This window comes from Parus major, chromosome 5 (genome assembly GCF_001522545.3).
Source record: "Parus major isolate Abel chromosome 5, Parus_major1.1, whole genome shotgun sequence".
NCBI lineage: Eukaryota > Metazoa > Chordata > Aves > Passeriformes > Paridae > Parus > Parus major.
In genome coordinates, this window is record NC_031774.1 from 5,968,514 (window position 1) to 5,988,363 (window position 19,850).

At 39.8% G+C, this 19,850-nt stretch overlaps 1 protein-coding gene and 1 long non-coding RNA gene across 3 annotated transcripts in view; one reads left to right on the forward strand and one right to left on the reverse strand.

Annotated features, from left to right (window-relative positions):
* Positions 1–11,685: 11,685 nt before the first annotated feature.
* LOC117244549 lies at positions 11,686–14,988 on the reverse strand. Its single transcript, XR_004497884.1, has 2 exons — positions 14,876–14,988; positions 11,686–13,703 (listed from the first exon to the last, which is right to left on the reverse strand). It is a non-coding gene; the product is annotated as an uncharacterized LOC117244549 (long non-coding RNA).
* The window catches only part of PDE3B (phosphodiesterase 3B), an 83,177-nt gene continuing 77,548 nt past the window's right edge, over positions 14,222–19,850 (forward strand). For both annotated transcript variants that reach the window (XM_015630951.3, XM_033515094.1), the window contains exon 1: positions 14,222–15,449. In XM_015630951.3, the coding sequence (XP_015486437.1) occupies positions 14,448–15,449 (1,002 nt within the window). In that variant the 5' untranslated portion in view covers positions 14,222–14,447. The remainder of the gene's footprint in view (positions 15,450–19,850) is intronic.

The window sequence follows — 19,850 nt, forward strand, 5'->3', positions numbered from 1 at the left end:
CAGAAACTTCAACTTTTCTTAAAGGTAAAGTAACTCCATGACAGTGGGGAATGAAGAAAAACAGATGGCAGGTTTCTTATCAGAACAAAGAGCTTTTGACTCTTGGAACATATTGTTTGTATTCCATAGCTAAAAATTTTACATTTGCATTTGTGAACTATTCCTGGTGATTTAGCAATTAAAAATACATGGGAAGTATCCCATTCTACTGGTTAAGGTTTACATAAGTTAAACTTCTGCAGGTCATTTTGTCACTTAATACAAACTTTTCAAGTAACTTGAAAAGCTTGGCCTGACTTCACAAACATCTTCAAAACCATCTAAATTATAAAAATGGTTTATCCATGTTTCAGGTTAATACAAACCAAAACCCAAATGTGTTTGTGGATGCTGCTGTGGCAACTGGAACCTTATTACCTTCCACATAGTAATCAATTATATACTCATTTCACCTATGTCCCAGGTCAATATATTCCTGTATCTACTATAAAAACAAAGGCTTTTAGATAGACCTCTCAGAAGCATGTTTATAGATAATTATTGTCCAAAGCCTGAATATAAAATATATATATATATATACATATTAAAGCAGTAGTCCTGCCTATCTTCTTTAAGGCATTTTTACTTTGCTAGGCAGTAAAGAATCAGGCCTCTCAACTCAAAAAGCTGAAAATTACTTGGTTATTTTAATTTACATGCCAGATTAATGTATTTTACAGCTATTCAAAGTTTTTCTGTTCAGAAATATGCTAATGTCACCATTAGATTTGGTACAGACCTGTTTGTGGAGGAGACCTGACTGAGGAGGTAGCTAAATAGGTTACATCTCAGGATTTCAATTAACACCATAACTGTCTTATGTACCTTTTAACAACTCCTAACCTATTGAGTCTGGAAAATTGTCTTTTTTCTTCTAATATATCAGAAAGCACTGAAAATTTAACTGATTTTTTCCTTAAAATTAGAATGCTGTTTTCCTTCTTCTCTCCACTCCTTTCAGAACTCCCATAATAAAATGCATCAATCATGACAAGGAGACACGATAATAAATAAAAACAAAACTAAATGTTTGTGTAGCTGATGTATTCCTTGCTTTCAGCATTAAAGAAAACAAGTATTTAATATTTAAATGATCAGTACTACTTAACAACTTCACAGTAAAAAATCAAGGCCAAAACTGAAGATCATAAAACCTTGTTTAGACCCAAATGTTAACAGCACCACCTGACATGCGATGATCTCTTTTTAATACAAAAGTGCTTTAGAATTAACAGCAGCAATTTGAATATATGATGTACAGAACTTCAGCTGAAGTGTTTCACTCAGCTGTTTTGGTATCTGGGAAACCTCCTGGTACATAGCTGTTTTGTAATTTTCAGACATCAAATAATGAAAGTAGTGTGTAGTATTTAAAATCCCAAAGATTGCATACATCTCGGAGATTTACATTTAGGAAACTGCTACATTGCAATAAGCCCTACAATAATTAAGTACTAAATACCAAAGTGGCCAGGAATCACAAACTTTCAAACTGTTACTAAGCACACACTGGTACTAAGCAGTAATTATTACGAATTTTAGTCTTTGTATTTAGCAGCAGTCACAGAGAAACAGATTACAAAACAACAACTTTTACAAATCAGTAAGTAAACAATAATAAAGGGTAATACAGGTTCACGTTCCCTTCATTTACTAATTGTATTGTTTGTTCACTATGCTTTTCTCTCCAGCAATATATTGGCATAATACAGTATTCATGTTTAATAAACATTCTAATTGTGGTAAATATGTCATTTTTAATGTAGCAATAAAAATACCCAAATAAACATAGCAGTGCAGTTTGTTGTAGGTCAGTGCTACTGAATACTGTAGCAATGAAACTTACTATGCAAAGTCGATTGCTCTGGAAAAAATATTTGAATGTTGACTAAATACAAACCTCTGTAACTCAGTTCATTGTCAGTGTTGTGCTAATAGTTATAAGAAAATAAGATACATGTGTTTCATATAACTTTCAATTGATATTATATTTTTTCCAAATGTAAATAAAATACCATCAAGGTTGAAGCAGACAGATTTTCAAAAAAACCCTTGAGATTGTTTTTTTCCACAGTTCCATAAAATCTTGCATAATTACAGAATAATTTAGATTGGAAAGGACCTCTGAGACCTTGAAGTCCAACCTTTGACTTATCACCATTGTGTTCACTAGCCCATGGCACTGGGTGCCACATGCAATCATTTCTTCACCTCCAGGGATGGTGACTCCACCATCTCCCTGGACAGCCCTGTGCAATGTTTGACAGCCCTTTCAGTGAAGAAATTTCTCCAGATTCAGGTCCAACCCAAACCTCCCCTAGCACAGTTTAAGGCTCGTCCTCTCATCCTGTCACTGGTTGCCTGGGAGAAGAGGCTGACCCCACCTGGCTACAACCTCCTTTTAGGGAGTTGGAGAGAGCGATTACATCACACACAATTTAACAATCACAACAGGAAACATTATGGAATGGCATAAATGATATTGCAAGTGCGTGACAAATAGGAATTGAGTTAATGATGTAAACTGAAACACAGCTCTTGGCTTACACGGTGTTTGAGTTTCTTACATTAAGCATCAGTCATTGCTAGCTCGTTACTACTAATTGAGCATAAGTGCAAAGGTATCATAATGTCAACTTCTGGGTTTCCCTAATCAGCTCTGGTAAACACCTATTGATGTGTCCAGTTTGCTTCTTTTCAAGGTCCTTTCCTCAAAGGCTGTTGTAAATTCAAACACAAAAACTCCAAAGCAACGGAAGAGCCCTTGTAAATGTGTTGCTTTTGCTGTTGCAGGTCAACTGTTACTCTTTCATTACAAAAAAAGATCCAGCAGGTGCACATGGCTGATTGTTTCTACACCATTACTTTGTATACCAGCATGCTGGGCTCATTTTAGCTATAAATAAGCACATAAAATTTAATCAACAGAAGTTAATAACATGCATTATCTAGATTTAGAATTGTAAAATTTCCATAGCATACCCTCATTTTTATCTATGTAGTCAGTTCAGACATGTTGTTAACAATTTTCTACAAGATCCTACTTATTAAAAATATCAACTGACAAAAACACGCATCTTAGAAATGTTTAAACACATTTCCACATCCAGTTCTTCCTCCTCTAACTGTAAAATCATGCATTAGGGTGATAAGCACTAGTTTTGAGTACAAAAATAACTGAGTTAAATGATCTGGTCACTTATGTGTTACTTGATCTTGTGACACTGCTTTACCTCCATTTGCTTGCCTTTGACAGCTAAATACATTAGGATTATTTACAAACACTGAAGGTTGTATCATTGTGCTGTACAGAGGTGACAAAAGCAGCAACCCCATCAGAATTACAAAAACAATTCACTTCACTTGGTGTGCAGCTCCTCATGTGGTAAATTCTGAGCTGTCTTAATGGGTACTGCTTTTGATGCCTTGAGAAGGCTGACCTAGAACAGAAGCTGGACAGAATTAAGAATAAAGTAGTTATTTGTTGAAATGCCTTAAAGGATGCACCTTGGGCAGTCCAAGAGCCTGGCCAGGGCTACACCCAAGGTGGACCTAGAAATGGTCACAAAATGGACAACTGGTCATGAGGTCTCACATTTTTAGAAGTTTAGTTCCATCTGCGTATTTGGGTTAGTTGTTCAATCACAGCTTCAGATTATGAAGTCTCATCCTTGCTTTCTCTCTTCAGTCCACCCTTGTTTCTGCTTTTGGGCCTAAAACTTGTAACAATTGTCCTTGGTATCCAGCTAGAAAAGTAATTTTTGTGTCTACTCTGTGAAGAGAGCTCACAACACTTAATATGAAGCTCAAAGCTACACACCTGGGCAGCGCGGAATATGAAAAATATGAAAGCTAAAGCTGAAGGCATCACTTTCAATAAACTGTGGTTCAAAGAATTGGAAAGGACCCACAAGTATCAACGTCCAGCTCCTGGCCCTACACAGGCCATGCCCAAGAGTCACACCCTGTGCCTCAGAGCATTGTCCAAATACTTCTTGAGCTCTGTCAGCCTTGGAGCTGTGACCACTGCCCTGGGGAGCTCTTCGAGTGCCCAGCCACCCTCTGGGTGAGGAACCTTTTCCAGATATCCCCTGGCACAACTCTTGAATGAATGGCCAACAGGACTTTCAGCTAAGATGCTAAGAGCAGGCTGATAAATTACTGCAATTTTACACAGTACTGATTAAAAATGCTAAGCAATCCTATTGTATTAAATGAGGAACAAAAGAGATTTATCTAGAAAAGTAGACTTAAATGGGAAAGGTTATTGAACCAAGTTGTTTGAAACTGGAACGCTTTCACTGCGTGTGATGGCTTCCTGAACAACATAGAAGGCTCAGGTTATGTGTGATGAGGAACTTCCTCTTAACAAGTAATAAAAATAAAATTAACCTAAGAAATGCAGGTGCCATGCTTAGGTTTTAGAGGACAGACATAAACCACATAAATGTATAATTTTAAAACCAGACAATTTCTGTCTCCTACCACAATTTATTCCTGTCTGCTTTTTTACTCAGATGAATTCCTTCTGTGATTAGAATGACAAAATACTTCCACATTAATGAGCTAATTAGCTTAATTGCATAATTTTGCTGGTTTTTTAATCTCATGTGGAATCTCTAGCAGATATAATTACTAAGTCACAATTACAGGATTCTGTTACATTTCTCCTTCTTTGGAACATGTTTTGTTCTGAAGATTTGCTTACATAGGCTGTCTTGTTAGACCTTCATTGCTTTGAATGCTAAAAAAAATATTAATCTCCAAGACCAGAAGGTTTAAGAGTCCAGATTTTTTTTATTCAAGAGGTAAGACACTGTATATATTTCCATTATCATTCAGACATCTGCAGCCTGATACTTCAAGATGAAGGTTCCAGTTTTATTGAGCTAGAACAAAAGAATTAGTGACTCTGTTTATGCTACTTTCTTCACAGTCCAAGCTTGTCCAAGTAGGATAAGGAAGCATTAAAGTCTGATGAATTTCTAAATACATTAAGGTTTGTAAGATTTTCATGCACAAAACTGAATGGAATAATACAGCCAAGCAAAACAGCTGAGATTATATTCAAGCATGTGCTGAAACAGGCCAGACCCTGAAGAGGTATAATTCAGCAAATTTCTTTACTGGGTTGTTTTATGCCTGCTGACAATATAATGCAATTTTAGCAATTTAACAGAATTTAAACGAATGTTAATTAACAAGGACCTGTCTTACTGATTTAAGGTCAATAAAATGGGTATCTGAAAGACCTGGAAATGAGAGCTCACTGAAATACTCAGCTCATTTTTTTCTCCCCTCTCCCTCCCAATAAATGACCTGATTCAGACTGATTTTGATCTTTTTCAAAATATATTTATGCATCTGATGCTCATGCATTAAGTCAGACTTCTCTGAAAAATCAAACCAGCTCCCTAGTTAGATTTAATCTTTATTAATAAGCAGAGTCTATAAAATGCTTCTATTTCAATTCAAGACAGAAATTTCAATTAGCAAGTTAAGGACTGAATTGACATTGAAATATTAGTATGTATTCTTAAGTTTAATGCTATTTCACTGAAGGTGCAGATTTTATAATAAAACACGATTCAGCATAAAATAAACTTTTTATAGAAATGCTACATATGAAGAAAGTCACTTACCTTCTGTTTTATTATTAACCTCCAATTTCACTTATAGTATAGGATGACAAATTGTACTTTAGTAATCGGGTGAAAAAGTGAAATCTGGGCATATTTGATGAATTTCTACATTTTTACTATTAAATCCTCCCCCAAACTATACCACTATTCTCTAAATAAGCCCATGTAAAAAAATTAGTACCATATATAATTACATAATTCTCAAGTATCTTAAAGCTAGAACTTTAACAGCTTTGTGGAATGTGATACACCTTATCTTTATTTTTGCTAGGATATAAACATCCAAATTCATGGTGCCTTGGAAAAAACAATTGCCAAAGACATCTCAATTTACTTAAATGTGTAATTTCTGAAAAGTTTCACATTTTTTTTCTTAATTTATGCATTATATGTCACATAAAAATGATGTTTTCAAAGGTTATGCAAATCCATGAAATTTTCCATAAATCAAATATGAATTGTTAGACAAATAATTTTATTTGAAGGAACATGCAGATTATATGGGCTGAAATCACATCAGCATTAATAGATTCTGTTTGTAAAACATTAAAAATCATTGTTGTAATTTTCACCCTCAAATTTTCTCTCAAAGTGAGAGCCTGGGTACGATTAGAAGATATTTCAGCTGTAGAGGTGCACATCATTACGTGCTTATCTGGACTTGCACATGCTGGTCCCTTTCCAAAGGGTCCCAGTTTGTTCAGATGAGAAGGATGATCCCTTAGATTTAAAAAATAAAATAGTGGAAGCATCTGGATAGCACCTGAAAGTACCAAAAGCCAACGTGCTGCTGTTTTGTCTCATAAAAACGTGGGCACAGGAAAGATTTTTGTCATTGTAGTTTCTAAAGTGAGTTAGTGTTTAATTAACTTGGTACAATATTTCTGATATTCACTGATTTTTTTATTTGTCAAAGATCATCTCATGGATATTTTCCTTCACTAGAAATGGGAAATCTCGTCTAACAATGGCCTTCCACAGTGACTCCATCTTTCCAGTGCTTTCCAGTGCATTGCCCATTCTTTTTCAATTGACAAGCACCACATCCCATTAAAGGCACCTTATCATACAAGAAACAACTTACTTTTCACTACTCTTTTCCAGTTTTCATTCCCATGGGCCTGTTTTTTGACAGATTCAACTAGAAGATGTAATTTGTAGTAACTCAGTCTGTGCTGCCACATGATGAGGATCACAGCCTTGTGACTTACCTTGAAAGTGACTGCTTTGCTTGATGTGGAATGCAACCAAATCTCTCTTTGCCACCCTTAGACATGACAGACCAACAACACTTAATGGCAGGAATACTGACACCATGCTTGTGATTACACTTGCACAAGAAGCCTCTTTCACCAGTATATATTTTTAATTCCTCCAATAACTGCATTTTGCCATCTCCTTCAGGACCTCGTTCCCATTATGTCTGGTTGCCTACAAACCACCACAGCTCTCTCTCTGTCTTCAGCACTGCAGACATACAAGCACCTTAGCAGCTGATTAGGCTGCATTTAAGAGAGAGCACGTAGCACATGGAAAAACAGGAGATGATCCAAGCAGCTGCAGTTGCTGGCTGCAGCACATTTCTACAGAGTAACCACAGTGATCGCCACCACACGAGCTTAGAAAGATAAGGCACAATCCTGGTGTTTCTCCCAGCACTGAGCTTTGGTCAAAACTTTTGATTTCCCTAAGTGAGCCACACTTGCATGGCTTTTCTGGAGGCATAATGTTTCTTTAGTTTGTTGTTTGCTTGGGGTTTTCTTGCTAACTGGTTATGTTGTAATAATGCCGTTTCTCTGTTTATTCAAGCATCTGATGCACAACTGATAAAAAAGTTGAGGCACACCCAGACAATTATTCCCTATGTAATCCTAACTGTCTTTAAATTAATTGACAAATTAGTTTCTCAAACTCTAATATTCAAAGAAAAGCTAATTCAAAACATGGTATTTGGCCATCAAACTCCTAATGGATATGAATGAAAGGAAAGCAACAAAGGCAGTAACTTATTAACTCAGAGCTTGAACACAAAGTAAGTACTCTCTTCCCACCTTTTCTTTCCCATGCTCTGCTCACCAGTAGAATATTATTCCCATCAATTTACTGATTCTTCAATCATACACAAGATTTTTTACACAAATGATCCCAGATTATGATGAGAAAGCCAAAAAGGAGGCTCTAGAAAGCACTGATGTGTCTTATAATTTCCTGGACCGTTACTCAGTGAAAGTTTCCAAATTAGGTACCAAGCAATTAATTTCTTTCCCCATGAAAAAAAGTGCAAGGACTACAGTCAGGGCACATTTACATGCAAGAAAAATTAGATCTGATTGTTATTAATTGCATGGTTAACAGTACAAAATGCTTGAAGAGAAACTTTAAAGAGGACTTTAAGTAGAATTTAACTAAAAATTCTGTGCTGATTCAAAAGAAAGCACAAGAAAGTTTTATGAAGTGAGCAGCTGGGGAACTATGCCTAAAGATATTAAACAGATGCAAAAGCTGTCCACACAGTGAGAAAATGACTGGAATGGCAGCACTGCATTAAGAAGGAATAATCAAATGTCTGTATTTCATGTGTCTGAAGAGCAGAAGAAAAAGGTGTTTTGAGGTGAAAACAACAGTAATTTTCAACAGAGCATACCAAGACTACAGAGCATTGTCAAAAAAAGAAATAAAAATGTGCAGTACAAACAGAGGGCAATTATTAAAACAAAAATATTAAAATGGATGTGGTAAGATTTAGACAGGTTCTGGATGTGTGGGTCAAAAGAAATAGGCCAAAATGGGTACCAAGATTACAGCCTTGAGTGAAAAGAGGCATTGTTATGTTATCTGTTCTTTTTAGTTATCCTACACTAGAACAGAGAACAGACAATGCAAAAACAAGTTAGTATTTTGAAATATAGACAGATTTTGGTTTAGAAATAATGAAATAAAAAATGAAGATAGTTGTTTGTGTATGGAGACCATGATATCATGAGCCACTGTTAAACAGGTGCAGGTATTCTATCCTATGGTGCCTTAAGTACCAACCAGTTCCAGCAGAGGCAGGGGGTTCAACAGGGCCAGGGGTCCTGCCCTTACACCACAAGAACCCCCTGCAGCTCCAGGCCTCTCCATCCTTCCTGCAGGGCTCAGTGTGAGGCTCCAGCTTCCTCCTGTGCCAGGGGCACTTGCTCCAGCTGGCACTGCCACCAAGGCCTGGGGCACATCCCTGCCATTGCAGCCTCAAGCAGGGCCCCCCTCCACTGAGCACCATTGCTGCTTCTTGGCCCCCACTGCTCTCCAGCTCCCAAGATCCCTGGAACATCAAAGAATAAGGATAAGCAGCCCCTTGGAATGGGCAGAAAGTTGAGCAGCACTCCTGGGCAAAGCCTCTGGTCCTTCCTGGAGGCACCTTACTAATGAGGCAGTGCCAGCCTTTCCAGAGATGGCAAGGACAAGAGAGAGCAAATGCCAACAAGCATTGCAAGCTGTGCCAAGGGACGTTTGGGTTGGACATTAGGAAGGGTGTTTGCCCAGAGAGGGGCCCTTGGGGGTGGTGGTGGGGAAGTTTCTTTGGCCAGCTTATTCCTGGAGCTGCTGCTGCTGGCAATTGTCCTCAGATGGTGCCTTGGCAGAAGGCTCTGGAGATGCTGGGGAGAGGTGAGGGAGTGGGATGGGTCAGGGGCCAGGATGAAACAAGTTCTTGGACCAAGCTGGTGTCAGGCAGAGCACAAGAGCCCCCATGGAGGAGGAAATCCTGGCAGAACCCAGGAGTCCTGGGCCTCTTGGGCAGCACTTTGCCCAAGGCCCCAAAGCAGAGGGGCTGTTTCAGGCCCAGGGAGAGAATTTGGGCCAGGGGCTGAGCCCTGATGAAGTTTTTCTTAGCATTAGTATTCTAAGAAGTTGACAGTTTTTCAGGTAAATGTTCTACCCATGTACTCCTCTCACTGCCTCATTTTAGATTTTTCAAATAGTCCAGTTTAGTAAAGTCCAGCTTTTCTACACATTGCTGTTTTATTTTCTTGATATTCCATCTTTTATTAAAATCAAGTTCCTTCATTGGAAGAAGGAGTATGCTGCTGTTTTCTAGAAAATGTTAACTTTGATGGCTTACTCATTCCTACAAGCCCAATAGGACAAAAGACTACAAATCAGCTTTACAATTTCAAAAACTACTCCTTCAACTCTTACACGTTAATTTTATTATTGGCAATGTTCTGAAGCAATACCAAACCAGCACATAAAAGAAGATAATCAGCAGTTGACATCACCTTCTAAACTACATTTTAAATTTAGTTTAAGGTCTCTAGATGCAAGTTTGAGTGTGTAAATGGGGACATTCACACAGTGGCACTACCAGTTGGTAGTTTTGGCCTTTCTAGTGAGTTTCCTTTTTATTTTTTCTTTCACCAAATTAAGGAAAAAAACAAACAAAAGCAATTTTTTAGGCAGAGAAAAGACTTGGTCGGTTTTCAAGAAAGCATTTTATTCTGCCCTTGTTATAACCTAATGGGGAAAATGTGAGCTTTTAGTAAAACCTCACTGTGATATTGCAGTTGTTCTAGCACTGTGATGAATAACAGGCAGGTCTGTAAGACTCCTGTAGCTCATCCCATGCAAGGGTCATTGAGCACTTATCACTGTAGGGATGACTGGGAATAAGGACAGTGGAAAATGTGGAGGTAGCTGGATAAATAAGTACTTACAATTTACTTAGCCAAAAAAAAAACCAAAAACAACTCAAATCAAAGCTATAAAAATAGTTATCCTCTGAATTAGGATAATTTAAATTAACTGTTTTATGACTGGTTTTTGTTCATATTCTTAGGTTAAATATTGTCATTTCTATCTGAAATATTCATCATTATTATGTTTTTCAGAAGTGAATGACAAAGTGATATACACCTCTCTTACAAAAATCTGATTTTAAGTGTTTGCAAGTTTAATCACTTAGGAAGCAAAAGGAACCCCACATGTCTCAGGATCAATAGAAACCAACCAACAAAATTTAACAAAGTATATTAAATTATCAATAAAGTCAGTAAATATTTTCCACTGCAGAGATAGATGCCACCAGCTTATGAATTTTTCTAGTGCAGATTTAGTGAAGAAAAAATCAGTGTTTACTGCCAAATCAGTCATGAGTTGTTCTATTCCACTGCCAGTATGCTGTGGGTATAAACATCATATTCTTCATAGTCTTATCCACAAAAAATCCCACTTTAAAATTAAGTCTGGTTTTGAGTTTGACCAAACTAATGAAAATACTCTATTAAAACACAATGATGGCAGCAGGGTCAGTCTTTGCAATGAAAATCTAAGATTTAACAGTATATTTCTGATCAGATCTCCAGGGCTGAGTATACATGGTTATTGTGGTGGCTTGGCCCTTGCTGGCAGGCAAACTTCCACCCAGACACTGGCTCATTTCCTCTGCTCAGGAGGAAAGGGAGAAAATAAGAAAAGCAGAAACAAGAAAGCTGCCTCAAAGATAAGGATGTCACTGATGAAACCTGCAAAATCTTATTTATCACCATTTGAAACGAATATTTAATTATATTAGTATTTATTATTATTAGCTAGAGATAGCCAACCTGACTCAAACCACTAAGCCAGTCATCTTGTTTTGGTAGTGAGACTGGAGGATGACAAAATATATTACATTCCCTTGACATAAATGTCTTCACTCCAATATTAATGAAACAATATTTTTTTTCTGTATTTCTTTAAGAAATAGCTAATGAGAAGTAATTTCTTTATTCTAAAAAAATATAAAATAAATAAAAGTTTAAAATAATAATAAAGTTTAAAATAAAAGAATAAAAGTTTATTCTTTATTCTAAAAATTATTTTGTTACAAGGAGCAATTTAGTTAATGCTCTTCTAATTTACAAAAGGCACTAAAGTACTCCAACCAAGTTTTCTTTATACTGAAATTCTTCATGATGAGATTGGAAACGCCTCAAGATGGGGTCCTGTAATGTGGTAGGAAGGGTGTTATTAGACAACCAAAATATTACTAAAGACCAACTATATTCCATTTATATATTACATTTTGGAATGTATACATTTCTTCAGCACACATATCACTGAAATTAAGCTAATTAATTAACGATAAATGAGCTGAAAAAGGATGGGAAGGTGGTAAAGTATACTGTTAATACAAAGTTACTGAGAGTAAAGATAGAACTGACTGAGGGAATGTGCTTAAATCCTCACAACACTGAGTTCATAGGCAGGTGAAATGTACTGTAGATAACTGTAATGTAAACACAGAAAAAAAATCCTAATCTTACCTATAAAATTATCTAGTGGATGTAGATGTTAACAATCAGAACACAAAGTCTGGGATCTATATACTTAACATTGTGAAAACAGTGTTCAATGTTCAACAGAACCACTTTCAACAGTGCTCAGTTTATCTGCCGTCTCACTTCCCTAGCAAAGCAAAACAAATGAGAGACAGGAATTACAAGGAAAAAACCCATTATTTGGACTGTGTTTCTGTCTTGAATACTGGGTGTAACTCCTGATCTTCTCTACTCCAAAAGCATATAGTAGTGCTCAAAAAAAGAAAAAAAACCCAGTGACATGAAAATAATCTGAAAAAAAATATGTTCAAACTCTTCAGTTTAGAAAATAAATGCAAGACTGAGGAAAGATGTAATATCGTGAATTGAAGAGACATGGTGACTAGAGAGCAACTGTTCATTGTTTCTATCAAAATGAAAAGAATATCAATTAAGACAAATAGGAAACTTTAAAAAGAAACTTATTTCACATTTGCATAGTCATGTTGCATTGAGTAATGACCTTTTCTTGTACTACTGTGCTAATGCTAAAAAAACCTATGTGGACTTAAAAAAAAAAACAAACTGGGCAAATTTTTTGATTAAAAACCCACTAAGAACTGTCAAGAATAAGACACCACTTCTGATTCAGGAAGTGTTGAAGTCACAGATGGTTGCATCCATGGCATTTAGGGATCATGTGATGTCCTATCTCTGTGCTCTTCCTCAGGCACTTCCTAGTTCCACTGCTGCAAGTATCCCCAAATGTGTTTTAAAGAAGATTACACCAGCGAATTATTTCTGGAATGCATTTATTTATAGCTGAATTCAAGATAATTTAAAAAAAAAAAAAAAAAGAATATGCATAAAAGCAAGGTATTTCTCAGCCTTAAGAGCAATTACAAGTATACCTGATTGTGGTCCAATTGATATCACTAACATATAAACACAAGAAAATGTAAGAATATAATCCCAAAGGAACTACACATTTTCCTTTTTCTAAAACTTTTTAGAACCAGTATGATGGCACAGAATCTTTGTTTAGTGTACCAAGCCAGGAGAGATTTTTTTTCTTGTTTTTGGAAAAAGAGTGTAATCTCTAAGAGAGGAAGATGCATTATGGTATCAAAATTCCACCAGATTGATCTGCCTTTTAAAAAATAAGTCATTGCTTACTTCTCTCCCACGTACAGGAGTTATTCGGTTTGCCATTGCATGCTGCATTTTGTGTCAGGAATCACGCTTGATGATTTCTGTTCATGGCCAGGCCCGTGTCCTGTGGCAGCACTTCCTGCCACCCCACAGCTTCCACAAACCGGCTGCAACTCGGGGGCTGCTCAAAGGGAGCCAATCACAAGCAATGGGACCAAATCATTTCAACAGTTCCTTGTTTCAGTAAAAAAAGGCAAAAAGTGCAGCCACTGCCTTACCCGAACTGTTTTCTGAACCAGTGTAAGTAAAGCAATACAATATTATGTGGAAACATGGCTCAAAGGACCTTTGTTCTAAGTAACAAGGTAAACACGCACAATTATAATAAATTTCAGAAGTGCTTAGCAGTTACTTTTCCAGAAACAAACAAACAGAATGAATGAGCAAAGGCATTACTCAAAATCCCATTAGCTGCCTATTTTCCTTTACAGCAGTCTAAACACTTCCACCGATCCGTTCCAAAATTATTGTTTTGATCCATTCCAAAGGTATTAGCTGTGCAAATAAACCTGGTCGTGCGATGCGGTCTGGTCTGTAACGTGGTTAACGAAGGCGGAAAAAAGAAATAAAAATAAAAAAAGTAGATAATTAGTCTAATCCATACTTACTTCTCGGGTGCTAAAAAAAATAAAAAGAAAAAATAAAAAGGGATAAAAAGGAAAAAGTGATGCTCCTCAGAGGGAAAACACTTGGATACTCTGCGCGTGCTTTAGAGCCCGTAGGAACAACTTTTCCGCGGCATCTCGAAGCGAAATGACAGATGGAGCACAAAGCCGCTCCGGTTCAGCGCTCCTGTCCCTCCATCGCTTCCCCCCGCGTCCCTCGCTGCGGCTCGGCCCGAGCCCCGCACGCTGCCCTGGGGGGCGGCCGGGCAGACACAGACACACAGATTTGTGCTTTAGGAGAAAGCTGGCGGGCAGCGCGGTTCCCGGGCAGGGGGAGGAGGGAAGGCGGGCGGGGAGGCGGGGGCTGTTCCCCGCCCGGCTCCCACCCCCGCGGGCTCCGCCGCTGCCGCCGCTGGGCGCTGGGAGGCGGCAGCGAGTGCCCTCCGCCGGAGCCGTTTGAGGAACGCGAGCGGGCGAGCCAGACTTTTACCTTTTCCTCTCTTTTTTCCCCGTCCTCACCCACCATGCCGCGGGCGCCGCTGCCCGCGGGGGACGAGCGGCGGCTCAGCCCGGCGCCCTTCTCTTGAGGGGATGCGGGAGGCGCGGCCGGGACACAGCTAGCGCGACCCGCGCCTCTCCGCCGTCCTCCCCCTGCCGCGTCCCCGACCACCATGAGGGAAGAGCGAGAAGCTGCGGCGGCGGCCGCCTCCCCCGGCGGGGCCGGCAGAGCCCCGCAGCCCTGCCCGCAGCCGGACGGCGGCGGGGCGGCCGCCCCCGCGGCGCTGCCCGGCGGCAGCAGCGCCGAGAGCCTGCGGAACGGATACGTGAAGAGCTGCGCGACCCCGCTGCGGCAGGACCCCCCGAAGAGCTTCCTCTCCCTGCTGCTCTTTCCTACCGCCTCCTCCTCCCGGGCTCGGCTCGCCCTGGGCGTCCTGGCCGCCGCTGTCCTCTCGCTCCTGGCCTTTCCCGGCCGGGGCAGCGCCCGGGAGCAGCGGGACGGGAGCAGCTGGCGGAGCCCGCGGCCGCTGCACGCCTTGCTGTGCCTGACCCGCTGCCTCAGCCCCCTCTTCAGCATCGCCTGTGCCTTCTTCTTCCTCACCTGCTACCTGCTCGGCGGCCGGCGCGGGGAGCACGGCGGCGGCACGACCCGCTGGTGGCTGCTGGCGCTGCCCCTGTGCTGCTTCTCGGGGGACTTCGTGGCGCTGCAGTGGCTGCTGCCCGCGGAAGGGCGTGAAGAGGAGCCGCAGATGTTCCTAGGAAGGCTTCTGACGGTGCTGGTCTCGGTGGCGGCGCTGACCGTGCCGCAGAGCTCCCTGAAGTTGCGCCGGAGCCTCCTCGTCCTGGTGTTGTGCAGCCTGGTGTGGCTGGTGTCGCTGAGCAGCCTCCAGGCGCTGCCCCCGGCGCTCGGGCCGCTGCTGGCCGGCACGGTCGGGGTGGCAGGCTGCCTCCTGGCACTCTGCGGCGGGGAGCACGGCATCTTCTCGGCGCAGAGCCGAGGAGCGCACCACCAGCATCACCGCCACCCACGGCTCCCCAGCGTGGAGGAAAAAGTGCCTGTGATCAGACCCAGGAGGAGATCCAGCTGCGTGTCCCTAGGGGAAACTTCGGTCAGCTACTACGGCAGCTGCAAAATGTTTAGGAGACCCTCGTTGCCTTGCATTTCCAGAGAGCAGGTAGGTTTCTCCGAAACTTGCAGGAGAAACTTTCGGAGGAATGAGCGCCGCTCCATAAGCTTTTTCTCAGCGCTGTGTGTGTCTGTGCTGATGTCTGCTCGCTAACAAACTCCTGCTAGAGGAATGGAGGAGAATGTTAGTCCCTTAGCGGGTTTCTCAGCTCGGTTCTGCAGAATCGATACAACCCTCTCTTTCTCCGTGGGTGCTAAATCATAATAATGTGTTTGCTGTAGGACAGAAGGCTCGCTCGCTTTTTATGCAATCTCAATTATTAAACAGCAGTTCTTATTGATTAGAGCAAAACCTCAAACCAGTCAGTTTCAGCTATCGGTTACCTTGTTATTTTGTTTCTTTTCCGAAGCCCCCACCACCTCCGCGTCTGGCAGCCTTTCCGAGCGAAAGAAACCACAGCTTTCTAAGCTGCTCGGCGCTTCTGCTTCTTCCCGCTTTCTATCGACAAAATCATTGTCTAGTGCTAAAGAAATACCAGGTTTTGAGGGATATTTTTTATGGAATGCTGGCGTTGTTTGAGTGGCAGCTGTCCTTCTGCCCTGCAGATTGCTGTCGTTCGTTCCTCTCTCTCCCTTTCTCTCCCCCGCTGCTCCTCGCTCCACCTAAGTTAACGTTAGTTTTGGGTTGATGGGTTTTCAGAAACTTTTTACTGAAGAGAGAGCTGTTCAGTAGGGGCTGGAGGGATGCCCGAAACGCTCAGTTTTCTTGAATGGAACTCTGTTGGTTTCTACCTCCCGGAAAACTTTTCAATGAGTCTTGTTTTTTGTAGCGTAAAACCCCCGTGCGTGTGGGGGAGTTTGTTTTTATTTGGGCACTTGCACGTCAACTGCAGGAACATCGAGTTGTGTTGGAACCGGCCCGAGGCTGCTGCGAGTGGATTGTCAGCCCCTTGGAGCAGGGAGAATGAGGGGAGTGTGTTTAATGTGCAAGTGAGCAGTTTCTGCGAAGTGATTGTTGCTGCAGAATCCCCCGTCTGTTCCTATCCTGGCTGAACCTCACCGGTGCCAAATGAAATTTTCTAATTTTTCCCTTGACGTTTGTTCTATAATGCAGGACTTGTGTGAATTAGGTCTGAGGAAATACGAGGTGAATCTGAAACGGTGGAGTAGTTTTTGAGCATTTCCCCCTCCCTGAGTTTGCACAACAGAATTAATACAGTAATTGTTTACAGTGATTAATACAGTAATTGTTTCTGCATAAAAGGTTAAAATGCAAGTATGCTGTGACGGTCTTCAAAAATAACTCATTCAGTAAGTTGCAGATTATCTAATGCATACAATGAAAGAAACATTAAAATGTTTTACTAGCAGTTAAGATATATAGGAACTATCATATAATAATTTATTTTCTCTGTTCCCTTCTGGATAGTAAATGCTCTCTTTTGCTGTCACTTTGGTCTGTAGCACAGAAACCTCAGAAAATGTGATTTCATTAACCTTTCTAGATGATAGAAGATATTTGTTCATATGCAAGTTACTAAAAGCTTCCTTTGACATTCAGCTCACTTCTTTAAAGGCATGTGCATATTTCAAATTAGGGCATTCATTATTCTTCAAGTAACATCATAAATGTCAGCTATAACTAAATATGTAGAATTTATTGGCAATGCTTAAATCATACGTGCTCATAATAAAATGTAACTTTTTTGGTAGACTTCCAGAAATTGATATCTTTGTTATCACTAGATGTGAACAACAAAGAGATATGAAGTTCATAATTTTCCTAATAATCTATTATGCTTTACAATAAATATTTGTGCTTTGTTAAGCACAGTTTAAATGAGATTCATAGATACATCTTCTCTGCTGTATTTTATATGCAATTTTACAAGGATAACACAGGTTAAATCCTCTGATGTCCTGTCTGACTTGGAGAAAGATCAGACATTGCAGAGCTGATAAAACATCAATTGTTTGGGCAGGGGTAGGGAGAAGTAAGCTCATAATGTGTGACTTTATTTGAATAAACAGTAAAAGGTTTTTATATTGCTTCCTTGAAACTGAAGGAATGTGTGTACTTAATGCTTTTCAGAGAGCATCTGTTGTGTGGCTTTTCTTTAAGGGATGATTACACATTTTTCAAATCTTTATAAAGCAATGCAGTGTTTCTTTTCCAATATTAATATTTCAAGGAGTTTAATGAAGATTGTTAGGAAGGTGTTGCTAATCCACCCTGACAGAAATACTTTGATGAACGAGAGATAAACTATTATTGTGATTCTGTTAGATCTATTTTGTGTGATTGTCACAAACCTCTTATATGGAGAAGAAGTTTATGTCAAATATAGAATAGCAGGTCAGTAGGGTACCCCAAGGATCATCTGGTCCTACCTTTCTTGGCAAAATCACTGTCTAGACAAGTTGGCCCAGCGCCCTGTCCAGCTAAATCTTACTTGTCCAGTGTTGGGGAATCCATTGCCTCTCTGGGGAAATCATTCCAGTGGCTGATTTGAATTATAAAAAAAAAATAATTCACATTATAAAAAAAAAAATAATAAAAAAAAATCTCATTTTGTGTAGATTTTAGTTATTATTTGATGAAAATAGAGAGTGTTAGTATTGACTTAAATTTTCAGTAACATGTTGATTTGAAGTTATATGTGCTCTCTGTCTACTTACGTATACAAGAAAATAATTATATTTATTTGATTGGTTTGATTTGGTTTTTTTTTTTTGTTTTTTTTTTTTTTTTTTTGTTCAGCCAGCAATTCCAAGGGGTCTGTGAGCATGGAGATGAAATACTAACATACAGGGGAATGTGCAACCAGCAGCACATGCACACAGAAATTGGATGGAACTATCATTTTTTCCTGGGGTACAAGTGGAAAGAGGCCCTGTAAACATGATCCTATAAAAGCTTGCAAATTTGAGTAAACCTCATGACAAAGACTTAGATATTGCTTTCTGGACTTCAACAAGTGTGGGAACTATAAGGCTGGAAGTTGATAAAATTAGATTATTCTTATTAGATTATTCTTACTTCAATATTCATCTCAGACCTAGAGAGGAATTGCAGTAAGACTGAAGTATTGATTGTTTTTTCAAATTTTGTGCAGGTCTTATTTTGACTGCATGCATTAATTGGATGGTAATCTGTTAGCTCTACCTATTGCTGCTGATATCAAAGGATTTATCTTTATTGACTGTTGCACATTTAGCGCTTAATTAGTGGGGGTTTTTCTGCCCAAAAGCCAAATCAGGGGATCTAAAAGGTGCTTGTCAGTATTGCAGACCTTGTAAACACTATGTCCTAAAAAATATACTAGTATGACTTGTTTTTTCTTTAACTTGGTAGTTGATATATGACAGCTATGTGTATGAAATCTTACATAGGAGCTTCTCAGAATCCAGAAAGAAGATTCATATTTTTCCTTGAGTAAAGAATAGGCCTTCCTAATTAAATACACATGATATGTGTCCCAAACAGTCTGCAAACAGAGCTGATACACACTTTTCTGGTTATCTGACTAGATTCAGACACGTAGGAAACCTGGGATATTTCGTGGACAAAGACTGCTTTCATGTTGCACTCTGTTAATTACAGGAAGAATTGTCTGGTGGTTAGGGTTCGATTGACCACCACCTCTCCCCAGTTTCTGTTCCAAGCTATCTCGTACCTTTGATGTATTACCTTGGAAAAGTGAGGACTTGATTTCAGGAGTCTGAAGTATTTGTGTAACTTGAAATTAATGCAGTTCCTTATTTGCTCATGAAATTTACATCTGTGTCTGTTACCGATTTGTGAAACAAATTACACTTTGTCCTAAAGTTTTCAGGGTATAACTTCCTAGTGCAGAAACTGCCTGTTAATGTGTATTTTAGAGTGTCTTAAATTTGTTACACTCAGATACTGTTTGCAGCCCAGAAACAGGTGAACCTTTACCTGTTGAGTGCAGTCAGTAACAAAACATAATTCTCCTTGCTGTGTGTTTGACAAACCAGCTCTTTGCTATTTGAAGTTTTCCCTTCTCGACTCCAAGCTGTTACCACAGCTGTACCTGCATGGCAAGATGTGTTTCTGTTGCTCACCCAATCTTCCTGTCTCTGGGGTTTGTCTTATGGGGAAAAAATCAAGGTAGCAGTGTGTGTTGAGCTGTGGATGGAATCAATTCCAATGGGATGCAGCTGAGTGCAAGGAATGTGCAAAGAGAAGGATTACATGATGAAAGCAACACAGTTGGAAAACTGTTTCTGCAACCATATTTTGGATGAGCAGGATTCTATTGTTTTGTCTGGTTCTCTCTGACATTGGCAAAATAGCTTTAGCTACATGAAATGTGAAATGAGAAGGCTCTTGGTGAAAGTTCCATATCTTTCTCTCTCTCTTTCTCTCTCTCTTTCTCTCTCTCTCTTTCTCTCTCTCTCTTTCTCTCTCTCTCTTTCTCTCTCT